General features: G+C 38.7%; 1 protein-coding gene across 1 annotated transcript; it reads right to left on the bottom strand.

The window, feature by feature from the left end:
* Positions 1-253: 253 nt before the first annotated feature.
* On the bottom strand, positions 254-8,066 carry LOC131947817 (glycerophosphocholine cholinephosphodiesterase ENPP6-like). Its single transcript, XM_059309154.1, has 8 exons — positions 7,939-8,066; positions 6,604-6,712; positions 6,230-6,378; positions 5,178-5,366; positions 4,366-4,506; positions 3,289-3,394; positions 385-522; positions 254-264 (listed from the first exon to the last, which is right to left on the bottom strand). Exons 1-8 carry the CDS (start codon positions 8,062-8,064, stop codon positions 254-256), a joined length of 969 nt encoding a protein of 322 aa, XP_059165137.1. The 5' UTR covers positions 8,065-8,066.
* Between the last annotated feature and the right edge of the window lie 6,276 nt (positions 8,067-14,342).

The following is a 14,342-nucleotide window of genomic DNA, read 5'->3' as shown; positions in this document are numbered from 1 at the left end:
AAGTAAAACTTTATACTCCAGTCTAAGTAACCTTTATAATCCAGTCTAAGTAAGCTTATACTCCAGTCTAAGTAAACTTTATACTCCAGTCTAAGTAAAGTTATGAAATGGACGTTGGGACATTTTTAAAATACAAATGTAATACAGGCCTAGGCGTCTTGTTTCTGCATTTTTCACAACGTGATCGCTAGTCTGATCTAAACCACAAATTAGTCCTAATGCGTTTTAATTAGTCCTTATGTTAATGACAGTTTCAATTAGAACCTAAGTTTTTGACAGTTTTTATTAAAACATTGCGTTAATGCTCTTTAAATTGTTAGCAATAATAAAATATAATCTTAATTTAATGCAAAGGTTTTAAAATATGGGATAACAAAAAGCTACTTTTGATTTTTTTCAAGAGTCGGTTAATCTTGAGTGATGACCCATTATTTGGGGCGGGGCGGAGTCCGAGAATGGAACACATGATGTTGTAGGGGTCGACAGCATTGATGTAGTCCACGGTTGACTGGGGTTTGAAACCTGGGAACAGAAGTTGCTCTAGCAGTTGCTGAAGTTGTGACAAATCCTATGTGACATTTCGGATGGGCTGTCCGAAAAGTTGGACATAATATGGTTCATCTGTGTGGTAGAATGGTCACCCTTACTTAGGGTGTCGCCTAAGATTGTAAACTTCATTATTGTTTAAGATGGCTTAAACATTAAAAACTTCATTATTGTTCAAGATGGCTTAAACATTAAAAACTTCATTATTGTTCAAGATGGCTTAAACATTAAAAACTACATTATTGTTCAGATGGCTTAAACATTAAAAACTTCATTATTGTTCAGATGGCTTAAACATTAAAAACTTCATTATTGTTCAAGATGGCTTAAACATTAAAAACTACATTATTGTTCAAGGTAACTTAAACAATTAAAAACTACATTTACTTTCCTTTGATGTGATACCAATTTTATTTATCAAATTTAGTCGGTAGCCTAAAAAATGATTTGAGAAAAAACGCGTTTGTTTTTAAATGGCTACGATGATAAGACTGAAACTCAGTGATACGGTGGGTTAGTTTTAAAGGAGTGTTGTTGCCGACCGTTCAGCAGAAATGTGTCGTCTGTGTAACACATATGGTTACCAGCCAAGGGGGGATAAGAATAAAGTTGTAATTCATTGGGTTGCGGCCCCTGTAGGTCCGCAACTGTTGTAGTTTTTTTTTTTTTTTTTTTGCATGCTCTTCGGTGAGCGATTTAACCTGTGTCCCTTGTCATGTGACTTAAGATTATGGGAAGTTCGTGCCTAGCTGTGTCTGAGACCCAAGGCTGCTGTCTGTGGACACGGAGGGTGACGGTACCTAGAGGTAGATCATGACAATGTAGACCTAATGAAGGTAATATTATGTTTTATATTACTGTGCTACTCCTACTAGTGCTGCATGTTGCAGACTAGGGGTGGAGTATCTTTGTTAGATTACTTTTCTGTATTATTCCTGCTAGTGCCGCATGTTGCGCACTAGTTAGGTGTGTAGTATTTATTTAAGTAGTTCTTGCTGTGCTGCGTATTGGCAGTAACATATTTTATTGACCCGTGTATGTTCGTAGCCTACACGTGGTATTGTCATTGATGTAACCTTTTGTTTACATTTGTTTTAGGGCTACAGTTTCCTTATTCATTATTCATCTCTAATCGTCGTTTACTACTGTTCTTCTACATCGCCGTTAATGGCTCGATGTAATGTGAATAAAGTCAATTAGTGGACAACAGCGTCGCTTCAATTTGTCCTAAATCTCAGGGTCAGCCCGTCTTAACCACAAAACCTGAGTGGGTAAAAAAAGCATCCCCACTGAGTGAGGGTTACATCTGCTAGATTTATTTCCATTCAAATACATGGCGGCCAAAATGGGCGGGCTTAGTTAGATGATGTCTAGATTAAGTTATTTTTTCATGTTTTGTTTTTATCCTGTATGCTTTCAAAAAAAAAATAATAATGAAATTATTTTAGTAGGATGCAATATATAATTTTCTATAGTTTACACTACTTTTGAGTAAGTTTACAACAATGTTAAATAAAGCAATTCACATTTTGCTTACTTTTATTATGTTCTGCTTGATATTATCAGCGACTAGATTAAAAAAAAAATGTACAAATGGCAATTTTGCGTCAAATACGAATCGCCCATTCTTAAAATTAGATCAGTATCGTTGAATAATATAAAAAAATAACGATTTTAAGAATATATTTCTGAAATGATCATCAAACATTGTTTAAATAACGAAATCACGGTATCGTCGTTTTCGGCAGCCATCATTATCATGACGACGGTAAAAAATGTAGGTCAAGTGACAACCTGCCCTTACTTTATCTAACACCCAACAACTAGATTATCTCCCTTACTTGGTGCACCAACTAGATTATCCCCCTTACTTGGTGCACCAACTAGATTATCCCCCTTACTTGGTCCACCAACTAGATTATCCCCCCTTACTTGGTGCACCAACTAGATTATCCCCCTTACTTGGTCCACCAACTAGATTATCCCCCTTACTTGGTTCACCAACTAGATTATCCCCCTTACTTGGTCCACCAACTAGATTATCCCCCTTACTTGGTCCACCAACTAGATTATCTCCCTTACTTGGTCCACCAACTAGATTATCCCCCTTACTTGGTCCACCAACTAGATTATCTCCCTTACTTGGTGCACCAACTAGATTATCCCCCTTACTTGGTCCACCAACTAGATTATCCCCCTTACTTGGTCCACCAACTAGATTATCCCCCTTACTTGGTCCACCAACTAGATTATCCCCCTTACTTGGTCCACCAACTAGATTATCTCCCTTACTTGGTCCACCAACTAGATTATCCCCCTTACTTGGTCCACCAACTAGATTATCTCCCTTACTTGGTCCAACAACTAGATTATCCCCCTTACTTGGTCCACCAACTAGATTATCTCCCTTACTTGGTGCACCAACTAGATTATCCCCCTTACTTGGTCCACCAACTAGATTATCCCCCTTACTTGGTCCACCAACTAGATTATCCCCCTTACTTGGTCCACCAACTAGATTATCCCCCTTACTTGGTCCACCAACTAGATTATCTCCCTTACTTGGTCCACCAACTAGATTATCCCCCTTACTTGGTCCACCAACTAGATTATCTCCCTTACTTGGTCCAACAACTAGATTATCTCCCTTACTTGGTCCAACAACTAGATTATCCCCCTTACTTGGTCCACCAACTAGATTATCCCCCTTACTTGGTCCACCAACTAGATTATCCCCCTTACTTGGTCCAACAGCATAAAATATTCCCCTCATGTCTGCTTGATTGTTGTCGTACCCGTGACTGGCGACAAATGTGGAGTTCTTCTTCGTTGGGAAACCGGAGAAAGGCTGAAATACAGTCAACATTGGGGAACCACAACATTGGGGAACAAAAGGGTGAAATACAGTCAACATTGGGGAACCACAACATTGGGGAACAAAAGGGTGAAATACAGTCAACATTGGGGAACCACAACATTGGGGAACAAAAGGGTGAAATACAGTCAACATTGGGGAACCACAACATTGGGGAACCAAAGGATGAAATACAGTCAACATTGGGGAACCACAACATTGGGGAACCAAAGGATGAAATACAGTCAACATTGGGGAACCAAAGGATGAAATACAGTCGACATTGGGGAACCAAAGGCTGAAATACAGTCAACATTGGGGAACAAAAGGATGAAATACAGTCAACATTGGGGAAAAAAAGGATGAAATTCAGTCAACATTGGGGAACAAAAGGATGAAATACAGTCAACATTGGGGAACAAAAGGATGAAATACAGTCAACATTGGGGAACCAAAGACTGAAATACAGTCGACATTGGGGAACAAAAGAATGAAATACAGTCAACATTGGGGAACAAAGGGATGAAATTTAGTGAACATTGGGGAACAAAAAAAAATACAGTCAACATTGGGGAACCAAAGACTAAAACACAGTCAACATTGGGGAACCAAAGACTGAAATACAGTCAACATTGGGAAGCCAAAGGCTGAAATACAGTCAACATTGGGGAACTGAATGTTTCGGTTTTCCAATTAGATTTCGCTTGAAATCTAAAGTGCATCCTTGAGTTCACCCAGCTCTGACGGGTACCTGACTCAGGTTAGGGAAGATAAGGCGGATGGGCATAGTGCTGACCACATGATTGATTCGTTATTCAAAACGTTGGTTATTCATTTTCGATTAATTAATACCACATTCGATTGGGGATTAATAATTATTGATAATCAAAACCACACTCAAGTGAGGGTTAATCATGATTAACCGCAGACAGATCTATTAAAGAAGAGAAATAACTCCAACTGACATGAATTATGGTCCATCCCAGGTCAGCCACACATGTGAGAGGGGAGACATGCTTTCCATGCTTGTAGAAAAACCTGCTGGGAATGTCCGACTTTTTGTAGACTTTCATGTGAGGGCTAAACGTCTTTAGTAGGGTGTACACCTAGTGGGAAATTTTAAAGCGTGATTTACAAACTACTAACTGTAGAGCACGCGATGGTCTACTAGATTAACGAACTCATTGTCTTATTCAATTTTTTTTTTAAATGAATACAATCATGTACATTAAATAGATATATTTTTAAACAGCATTCACATACGATAATGAAACGAATGTCTTTAAATATAATATTGCATGACTATAAATATAATACATACAAGAGTTGATCTCTCATACAATTTCAGTAATGGGAATTCATGTGTAAGTAAATATGAGTACCATCCATTTTACATCAGTACACATACATGCATATACAGATATATATATATATATAGAATATATATATATATATGACGTTGGGGGGGGGGGGGGTTGTGTGGGGGGGTTTGTGTGTGGGGGTTTGTGTTTGTGGGTTTGTGTGTTGGGGTTTGTGTGTGAGGGTTGGTATGTGGGGGTTTGTGTGTGGTGACTTGTGTGGGGGGTTTGTGTGTGGGGGTTTGTGTGTGAGGGTTGGTATGTGGGGGTTTGTGTGTGGTGACTTGTGTGGGGGGTTTGTGTGTGGGGGTTTGTGTGTGGGGGTTTGTGTGTGGGGGTTTGTGTGTGGGGGTTTGTGTGTGGGGGTTTGTGTGTGTGTGTTTGTGTGGGGGTTTGTGTGGGTGAATTTGTGTGTGTACGTGAGGTGTGAATGAGCCCAAGTACACGTGACCTGCCAAGTCCGTTGTTCCAGTGGTCAGCAGTTGCAGGCTCTCGTCTAGAGCATCCTGGAAGTCTTCCAACGTCTGCTCGTATGTAAAGTTACGACAGTAGGTTGGTGTGATGGTCACCTCACACCCCGGCCAATAGAACATGTAGCTGCTTTTCTTCTGGTGCGTAAAAAGTTTGTTCATCAACATAAGTTGGTTCATTCTGGGATTTATTTTTAGATGGAAGGTGATTATTTTACCAAAAGAAAACTACATCAAGTAGCGCCAGATGTTTATTTCAGTGTACATCATGTCACGGAGAATTATTGGATAGAAGTCGGGAAAAAATTAGTTCCAATATTTGGGGTTTTAATGTTGGAATATCAGCATTTTAAAAATACATCAAAACTGATGCGTCAATAAGTATAATAAGTTGCTTGTCAAATAGAGAAAAATTAATAAACACATACACAGCTCACACAAACACAACAATGCACCTGTACACACACAAACAACGGTACCCACCAATGACCCACCTGTAGACCCACCAATGACCCACCAATGACCCACCAATGACCCACGTGTAGACCCACCAATGACCCACGTGTAGACCCACCAATGACCCACCTGTAGACCCACCAATGACCCACCAATGACCCACCAATGACCCACGTGTAGACCCACCAATGACCCACCTGTAGACCCACCAATGACCCACCAATGACCCACCAATGACCCACCAATGACCCACCTGTAGACCCACCAATGACCCACCTGTAGACCCACCAATGACCCACGTGTAGACCCACCAATGACCCAACTGTAGACCCACCAATGACCCACGTGTAGAAATACCAATGACCCACGTGTAGACCCACCAATGACCCACCTGTAGACCCACCAATGACCCACCTGTAGACCCACCAATGACCCACCTGTAGACCCACCAATGACCCACCTGTAGGTATACCAATGACCCACCTGTAGATATACCAATGACCCACCTGTAGACCCACCAATGACCCACCTTTCTCCACACCCACCTGTAAAACAGCTGTAACCCATAGAGGCTCCCCACCGTCCCACCAGTGGGCCTTGAAGGAGTCTTTGTTGATGCCATTGAGGAAAGCCTCGTGTTTGACGTCATCATACATGAAGTTGCCTGTTATACCGTGGCTTTCTGTGTGAAGACCTAGACAAATGTCAAGGACATTGAAAGGTCGCGGGTATACCTGGACACAAGGGCAATACATTTCAAGGTCATTGAAAGGTCGTCTATATACCTGGACAAGAGAGGCAACAAATGTCAAGGTCATGTACAGATCAGTTCAATTTTGCCACATTAGGTGACGTCTAAACATGTATGCTAAACAAATAATACCTGCAAGTGTTGAACCATTTGTTATTCTCGGCTCACCTGTCATAATAGTGTAGTAGTTCGGGAAGGAGAGGGTAGGGTAGTCACTTTTCATGTAGCCAGCTCTTGCACCAAGTGTATGAATGCGCTTCAAACTCTTCATGTCAAACTGGTGATTTTTATATATATCTAATATATAAAGCTCAATTCTGTATGTAAAAATAAATTTGTTTGTCGTGGACATACTTCAATGGATTTAAGTGTTAGACTATTATCGTGCGCATTTGTCTAAATTTATGAGTTAAAAAATTACTATTGAAAGTGTTGGGAAATAATTTTCATTTTTCAAACTGATAGTAATAATTGTCGGCATGTTCATTAAACACAATTTTAAAAAAATATCATCTTTTACAAAAATTCTAATTATGTCTTTATTTAGTCCTATAGCGCAAACTTCCCTTTGATAAAATAGGAAAACACAATTACTTCCCTTTATAATTAGTGGAAAAGAATTTACTTTTTATTACTTTGTTTTGGTGTTGGGAAAAAAATAATTACATAATTAGCGGGGATTGATCAAGAGAAATGTTGTAGGTATTTTACGGATAAGCTTGGAGTATTATAATTGTTCATTTGGTTTGGTTTGGCAACTACGTTCGTTTAAGTGAGTGCAAAAGACTATGAATAAGTTGGGGTACTTTAGTCGTTTATTAAGCTGAAACAGGCGATTCTGCCCCGGGCTAGACTGTGAGCACTTTGCGTTTATGTTCGCGTTTGTGTTTTCATTGTGTTTAGGTTGGGTTTGCGTTAGTGGTTGCGTTTTGATTTGGTTCGTTTTTGTTCTTTCTTTTTTCGTTTTCGTTTGTGTTTTTTTCTTTGGGTTTGTGTTTGTATTTGGGTTTGTGGTTGGTTTGGCGTTTGGATTTGGTTTGTTTTCGTTTGCTTTTTCGTTTGTTTTTTTTTCTTTGTGTTCGTATTGGTGTTTGTGGTTGTGGTTGGGTTTGTTGTTAGGGTTTTGTTTTCGTTTGCTTTTTTGTTTGTTTTTTATTTGTGTTTGTATTGGTGTTTGTGGTTGTGTTTGTTGTTAGGTTTTTGTTTTCTTTTGTATTTGTAATTGTGTTAGCGTTATGTTTGCGTTTTGTTGTTTTGGTTTTGGTTGGTTGTGGTTTGGGTGGGCAATGCCGGGTTTATGATGATTACTAAACACACAGGTAATGGTCTTTAACAGAAAGGTTTTTCACAGAAGCCAGAGCAGGGCCTGACCGGGACGCCTAGTATATATATATATATATATATATATATATATATATATATATATATATATATATATATATATCCAACAAAAACTTACCTTGTCCACGTAGCCCCACCTGACACCATCCAACAAAAACTTACCTTGTCCACGTAGTCCCACCTGACACCATCTAAGAGAACAACGAGAAGTTTCTGGGACTGCAACGGTTTGAGCTCTACACAAGACCACGTGATCCAGGCCAGAAGAAACAAAGCGCGAGCTATCATCTTGTAAAAGCTGGTGAAAATTGAAATGTTTTTTTACATTCTGTCTTCACGTATTTGATATGTCATAGATATTTGCTATAAGTCATGCAACAAACAACACTTATTTTTCGTTAAATAATGGATGTAGTGTAAGATTTTTTTTTAATTCAAACGCATCGTACTAAAAAGAAACCGGGAGTGATCTCCCCTTAACTTTCTCGAATATTCTTATATAGGGAATGGCAACTCGGGATATAGACATGATTTTAATCCATTTTAAATTACTAAAAATTTAAAAAATAGAATAGAATCTCGTAGAAAAAAGATTTGCACACCAAGAGAAAGCACAAGTGCATAATACTGCGGAATATTATTAGTACTTTATACATTCACATGCGTTTTTTGGAAAATCGGAAATAGCGTAAACTACTATTTCCGCTCAACAGAATGTACTCAGAATTTGTCAGAAGGTAGAAAATTAGACCTTTTACTTACATGTGAAATTTCATTTATCTATCTGAAATAGTACTCAAGTTTTGAAAATTCAATGCAGAAAAAAAATTCCACTTCCGGTTATTGGAAATCGCTCAATAGTCGATACGTATCTACGATTTTGATATAATACTTATATATGAAATTTCATCGACCTAGCTGTAACAATACTCAAGTTATCGTGTTTACAGACACACACACATACACACATACATACATACACACACTCACACTCACAGACATACGGACAAGATTGCAAAACTATGTTTTCCGACTCAGGGAGGTGTAAAACGTCGAGATTTGCAAAAATCTTTTTTTTTTGCACGATTACAATATAGGCTGTTGCTCGTAAATTTTAAACTCCACTAATTTCAAATAAAATTATACCACAAAAAAACAGGATTTTTTTCCCTACACATTGATACCAATTTTGTGTCTCTAGCTTAATTAGGAGCTAAGATATGGCCTTTTAAAAATTTGTGGGCGTGGCTAAAACAGCTTAGACCTTCGTCATTCAAGTCTATGTTACGCAAGTAAAAAAGTTGGCACCGATGGTTTTTTTCATTGCATCATCACGGATTCGCATTTTTCGAAAAATTAAAAAATTATAATTGTATTGCATCATCCCAGATTCGCATTTTTTGAAACTATAAAAAATTATAATAAAAAAAGACTTTCTCTATACTTCGTATACACGAGAAAGTAAAATATGTTACTTTAATTAAACGTTAGGGTGTTCGTTGGTTTCAATTGTCAGTAACATTTTATTAACTACTTTATAGTTGGTGATACTACAGGTATTGTAAAGCTACACATTTAGTGAGGCTACATGTATAGTAAGGCTACATGTACAGTGGGGCTACATGTACAGTGAGGCTACATGTACAGTGAGGCTACATGTACAGTGTGGCTACATGTACAGTGAGGCAACATGTACAGTGAGGCTACATGTACACTGAGGCTGCATGTATAGTAAGGCAACATGTATAGTAAGGCTACATGTACAGTGAGGCTACATGTACAGTGAGGCTACATACACACTGAGGCTACATGTACAGTGTGGCTACATGTACAGTGAGGCTACATGTATAGTGAGGCTACATGTACACTGAGGCTACATGTATAGTAAGGCAACATGTATAGTAAGGCTACATGTACAGTGTGGCTACATGTACAGTGAGGCTACATGTACACTGAGGCTACATGTACACTGAGGATACATGTACAGTGAGGCAACATGTACAGTGAGGCTACATGTACACTGAGGCTACATACACACTGAGGCTACATACACACTGAGGCTACATGTACAGTGAGGCAACATGTACACTGAGGCTACATGTACAGTGAGGCTACATACACACCGAGGCTACATGTACACTGAGGCTACATGTACACTGAGGCTACATACACACTGAGGCTACATGTACAGTGTGGCTACATGTACACTGAGGCTACATGTACACTGAGGCTACATGTACACTGAGGCTACATGTACAGTGAGGCTACATACACGATGAGGCTACATGTACACTGAGGCTACATGTACACTGAGGCTACATGTACAGTGAGGCTACATGTACAGTGAGGCTACATGTACAGTGTGGCTACATGTATAGTGAGGCTACATGTATAGTAAGGCTACAAGTATAGTGAGGCTACATACACACCGAGGCTACATGTACACTGAGGCTACATGTACACTGAGGCTACATGTACACTGATGCTACATGTGCAGTGAGGCTACATACACACTGAGGCTACATGTACACTGAGGCTACATGTACAGTGCGGCTACATGTACAGTGAGGCTACATGTACACTGAGGCTACATGTATAGTGAGGCTACATGTACAGTGAGGCTACATGTACACTGAGGCTACATGTACAGTGAGGCTACATACACACTGAGGCTACATGTACAGTGCGGCTACATGTACAGTGAGGCTACATGTACAGTGAGGCTACATGTACAGTGAGGCTACATGTACAGTGAGGCTACATACACACTGAGGCTACATGTACACTGAGGCTACATGTACAGTGAGGCTACATGTACAGTGAGGCTACATACACACTGAGGCTACATGTACAGTGAGGCTACATGTACAGTGAGGCTACATGTACACTGAGGTTACATGTACACTGAGGCTACATGTACACTGAGGCTACATGTACAGTGAGGCTACATGTATAGTAAGGCTACATGTACAGTGAGGCTACATGTATAGTGAGGCTACATGTACAGTGAGGCTACATGTACAGTGAGGCTACATGTACAGTGAGGCTACATGTACAGTGAGGCTACATGTATAGTGAGGCTACATGTATAGTAAGGCTACAAGTATAGTGAGGCTACATACACACTGAGGCTACATGTATAGTAAGGCTACATGTACACTGAGGCTACATGTACAGTGAGGCTATATGTACAGTGAGGCAACATGTATAGTAAGGCTACATGTACACTGAGGCTACATGTATCACTTTAAAAAAAAAAAAAGCAGAATACCCTTTAAAATTTACTATGTGAGTATGGGGGATTCTTTCCCTTTATTTGGAAGTGATCAAAAAGTGAAACTGTAATCTGGAAACGTTGTGTTGATATTCATTCATTCATAATCTCAAATAAAATGTGCAAACCACTCAGTGAGATGTGCTCTTCAGTTATTTAACGTGTAAATCAGCAGTCATTAGCTGCACTATTGTTAGCCTTTTAGAGCCACATGACTTTAAGTTTAAGTCTAAGGACAAAATATAACATGCCTTTTTTCAAATTTGAATATTCTAATAAGAATTTATTTGATATCTTTAGGTTATTACTGAATTTTTGTTGTACATAAACTCACATGTTGTCATCGTTGAATGATACACAGCTATTAATTCAATCCAGCTTCTGATTCTTTGTAAATTGTGGCCATTTGTTGAATTTAACCACTTATAATTGTTCCCCTTTTGAGTTTTTCTTTTGGTTTTTGTACATATCAAACTTAGCTCCATCACATATTTGCCATTATGTAAATTATTATTAACTTAAAATATGTTGTAATTTGTTTTTGGAAACTAAAAGTTTAAAAGAATTTTTTTTTTATAGTTTAAACATGCATAGTTATAGGAAAAACGAAACGTGACGGCACATGGAACATACTAGGCATGCTGCCCAGCTTCGCTTAGGCTTTCGAAAACATTGAGAATTTGAATGCTTAATTAATTCGCCCGAGGGTCGGTCTACGACCTCAGGAGTTATGAAGAGGTTCCTACATGGACATTTTTTTTTTCGATTTATAGCTCTTATAAGGCGCCGGTCAGTCGAAGTCAGTTTTGACCCCCTCATCGTAGACTTTTCGGCCAACCGGCCCCCGTGTTCTGTCGCCCCAAGGCAAGATCCTGCCAAATTTGAAGCGCCTGCGGCACCGGGAAGTGCCCTATCGGACACCCGACAATCTAGATCTAGATCTAGAATCCTAAGGGAATTTATTTTTTAAGTTTAGCCCGAGCATAATAAAAAAAATACATTATCCAAGTTGACTTGCTGTGTCTCGAACCCGCACCACCTGCGTGGTTTATAGTACACTAACATCTCCGCTATTTAGGCACCTTTTAAAATACGGAGAATGAAACACGTATTTTAAAATCTTAACTTACGCGAATATGCCTATTCTTTCGAATTAATTTTTTTTATCCCAAATTAGCCAGTTCCAAACAAAGATTTTGTATAAAATAAATGTAAGCCCTGCTAGGGGGGGGGGGGGATACCTTAAATCTACTCTACCCTTCCCTAGGCTTATCTAACTAACTACCGTCCGGTCAGTGCAAGCCCGGCTAAACCCAGGCTGGTTAATAACCTAACCTTAGTCTAAATTAAAAACAAAAAAACTTTTAACAATCATATAAAATTTATTTAACAAAATATGGAACCAAAAGTTATTATAAAAAAACTAGAATCTAGATCTAGACAAAACAAAACACTCAAGACATACAAAACAAACAGAACTCAACGAAACAAAACATTACGTTTGACCATTTGATGGTGTTGCGCCGACTTATGATGTCTAGGATGGTCCAGGCCCTGACACACAGAAACCTCCCTTCATCCATTCTCGACATCCAAAAGTCCACACCAAACAAAACACTACGTAAAACCACTACGTACAATACGTTACGTATACAATACATTACGTAGAAAATACGTACACAACAAACTTTTTACACCAAACAAAACAATTCATATATAACAAAACAATTCATATATAACAAAACACCCAGCCAAGTTGCCCAAGCAACCTCACTCCACGCGTGAGGTGCGCCACGCGCCCACACAGAAACCGACCCTATCTAAATCTTGCCGCGGGTCAAAAAAAGGAAGAAAATCGTCCGAGCGGTCAATTTATACTGACCGCTTCGGGTGGGGACCCCGTGGCCGTTCCCCATTGGACCACCATGCACTCCCAGATTCGCAACAAATAAAATAATACAAAATAATCCATTCACCCGCTCACATTCACCCCTTTTAAAAATCTTACAGTCCCTGTAAGACAAAAAAATGCATATAACAATCTTAAAATAAAACATGCACCCATCTCTTACATTCGAATACGCCTTTATTTTTTATTTTTCTTCTTTAAATAAAATTGTGGTTATACATTTAAAACATCTAACATATTATTTTCAACAAAAGTCCGTATAAAGTTCTCCATATATCGCTGCCGATTCTGACGTGATGTCCGGCGAGAATATTTTGCGGACAGACAGAGGGAGAGAAGAGCGCACACAGCCTTTTATATATAAGGATAGTAGAAACGAGTCTGAATCCGGAAAAATGCACACAATAAATTGACGTCATTGATTCTCGAGTAAACAATGAATTAAAAGGCCATAGTAATGACGTCATCGATACTCTGCAATAAAAACACTGGCATTACCGCCTAATGGACGCGAGCGAGAAAGTATTCGAGAGACCCATTAGTTACAATTAATATGGTTATAAAATCCAGTATGTCTGCTTTTTTTCGGACTTTACTAAAGATTGGATGTATTTGATGTTTTTAATATTTTCGGTAACTAAATAAAAAGTAAAAAAAAAAAAAGCAAAAAAAACAATTTGGTTTTCACGTGTAATGGCGAAATAAACAATGGCATCCTGCTATTAGATAGGCTGCCATAAATTTTATTGTACACATTGTAAGGTAAAAATGAAAAAAACTAGGTCATGGGGTTTAAATTTATTTGCATTGTTATTTAAAAACTTGATCTGTAAAGTTTTGTAAACAAATAGTTATCGATCACTGAGTTACTGTACAGCCAATCAATATTTGTCTTACGAAAGTGAAACATCAGGTTACAAATTACGATCGATGAAAATAGAAATGTAGCCTTAAACTCAACAAATTAAATTATTTTTACGGTCTAAATCTAAAAAAAAGCACGTTTTTATTCCATGTCGACAACTTGATGGAAGGATTCTCGTCAACTCACTTGCATCCATTCATTTGTCTAATCTTAAAAGTGGTTTGTGTGCATAGTTTCTTTCATGTATCTTTTCTTGTAGGGGCGAAGCCACTCTCCCCCCCCCCCCCCCCCTCCAGGGTAGAACGTCTAATTCCCCCCCCCTAAAAAACCCAAATATAATTTATTTAGAAAAAAATATCATTTTACCAGTGTCGTCGCCCCCCCCCCCCCCCCCCCGAAGAATTGTATTCGCCCTTGCAAAAATTCAAGATCTAGATCTAGATTCATAACTTTTTCTTAAGACAAGTTTTAAAACTTCTTGAAAAAAAATTATGTGATAATTGACCCTAAGGTGAATT

This window comes from Physella acuta, unplaced genomic scaffold (assembly GCF_028476545.2).
Source record: "Physella acuta isolate Inbredline_101_S28 unplaced genomic scaffold, ASM2847654v3 ptg000608l, whole genome shotgun sequence".
Classification (NCBI taxonomy): domain Eukaryota; kingdom Metazoa; phylum Mollusca; class Gastropoda; family Physidae; genus Physella; species Physella acuta.
Note: the sequence above shows the minus strand (reverse complement) of the source record. Positions and strands in the feature narration are given on the sequence as shown.

Bases quoted from the DNA above. Each gene is read 5' to 3' on its own strand.
- LOC131947817 (XM_059309154.1), bottom strand. From the start codon at position 8,064: ATGATAGCTCGCGCTTTGTTTCTTCTGGCCTGGATCACGTGGTCTTGT. The intron at 4,507-5,177 runs GTACACACACAA...ATTTCCCACTAG, and splicing joins TGGGCTCATTCACACCTCAC to GTGTACACCCTACTAAAGAC. The intron at 3,395-4,365 runs GTCAGTTGGAGT...ACTGTATTTCAG, and splicing joins TGGGATGGACCATAATTCAT to CCTTTCTCCGGTTTCCCAAC.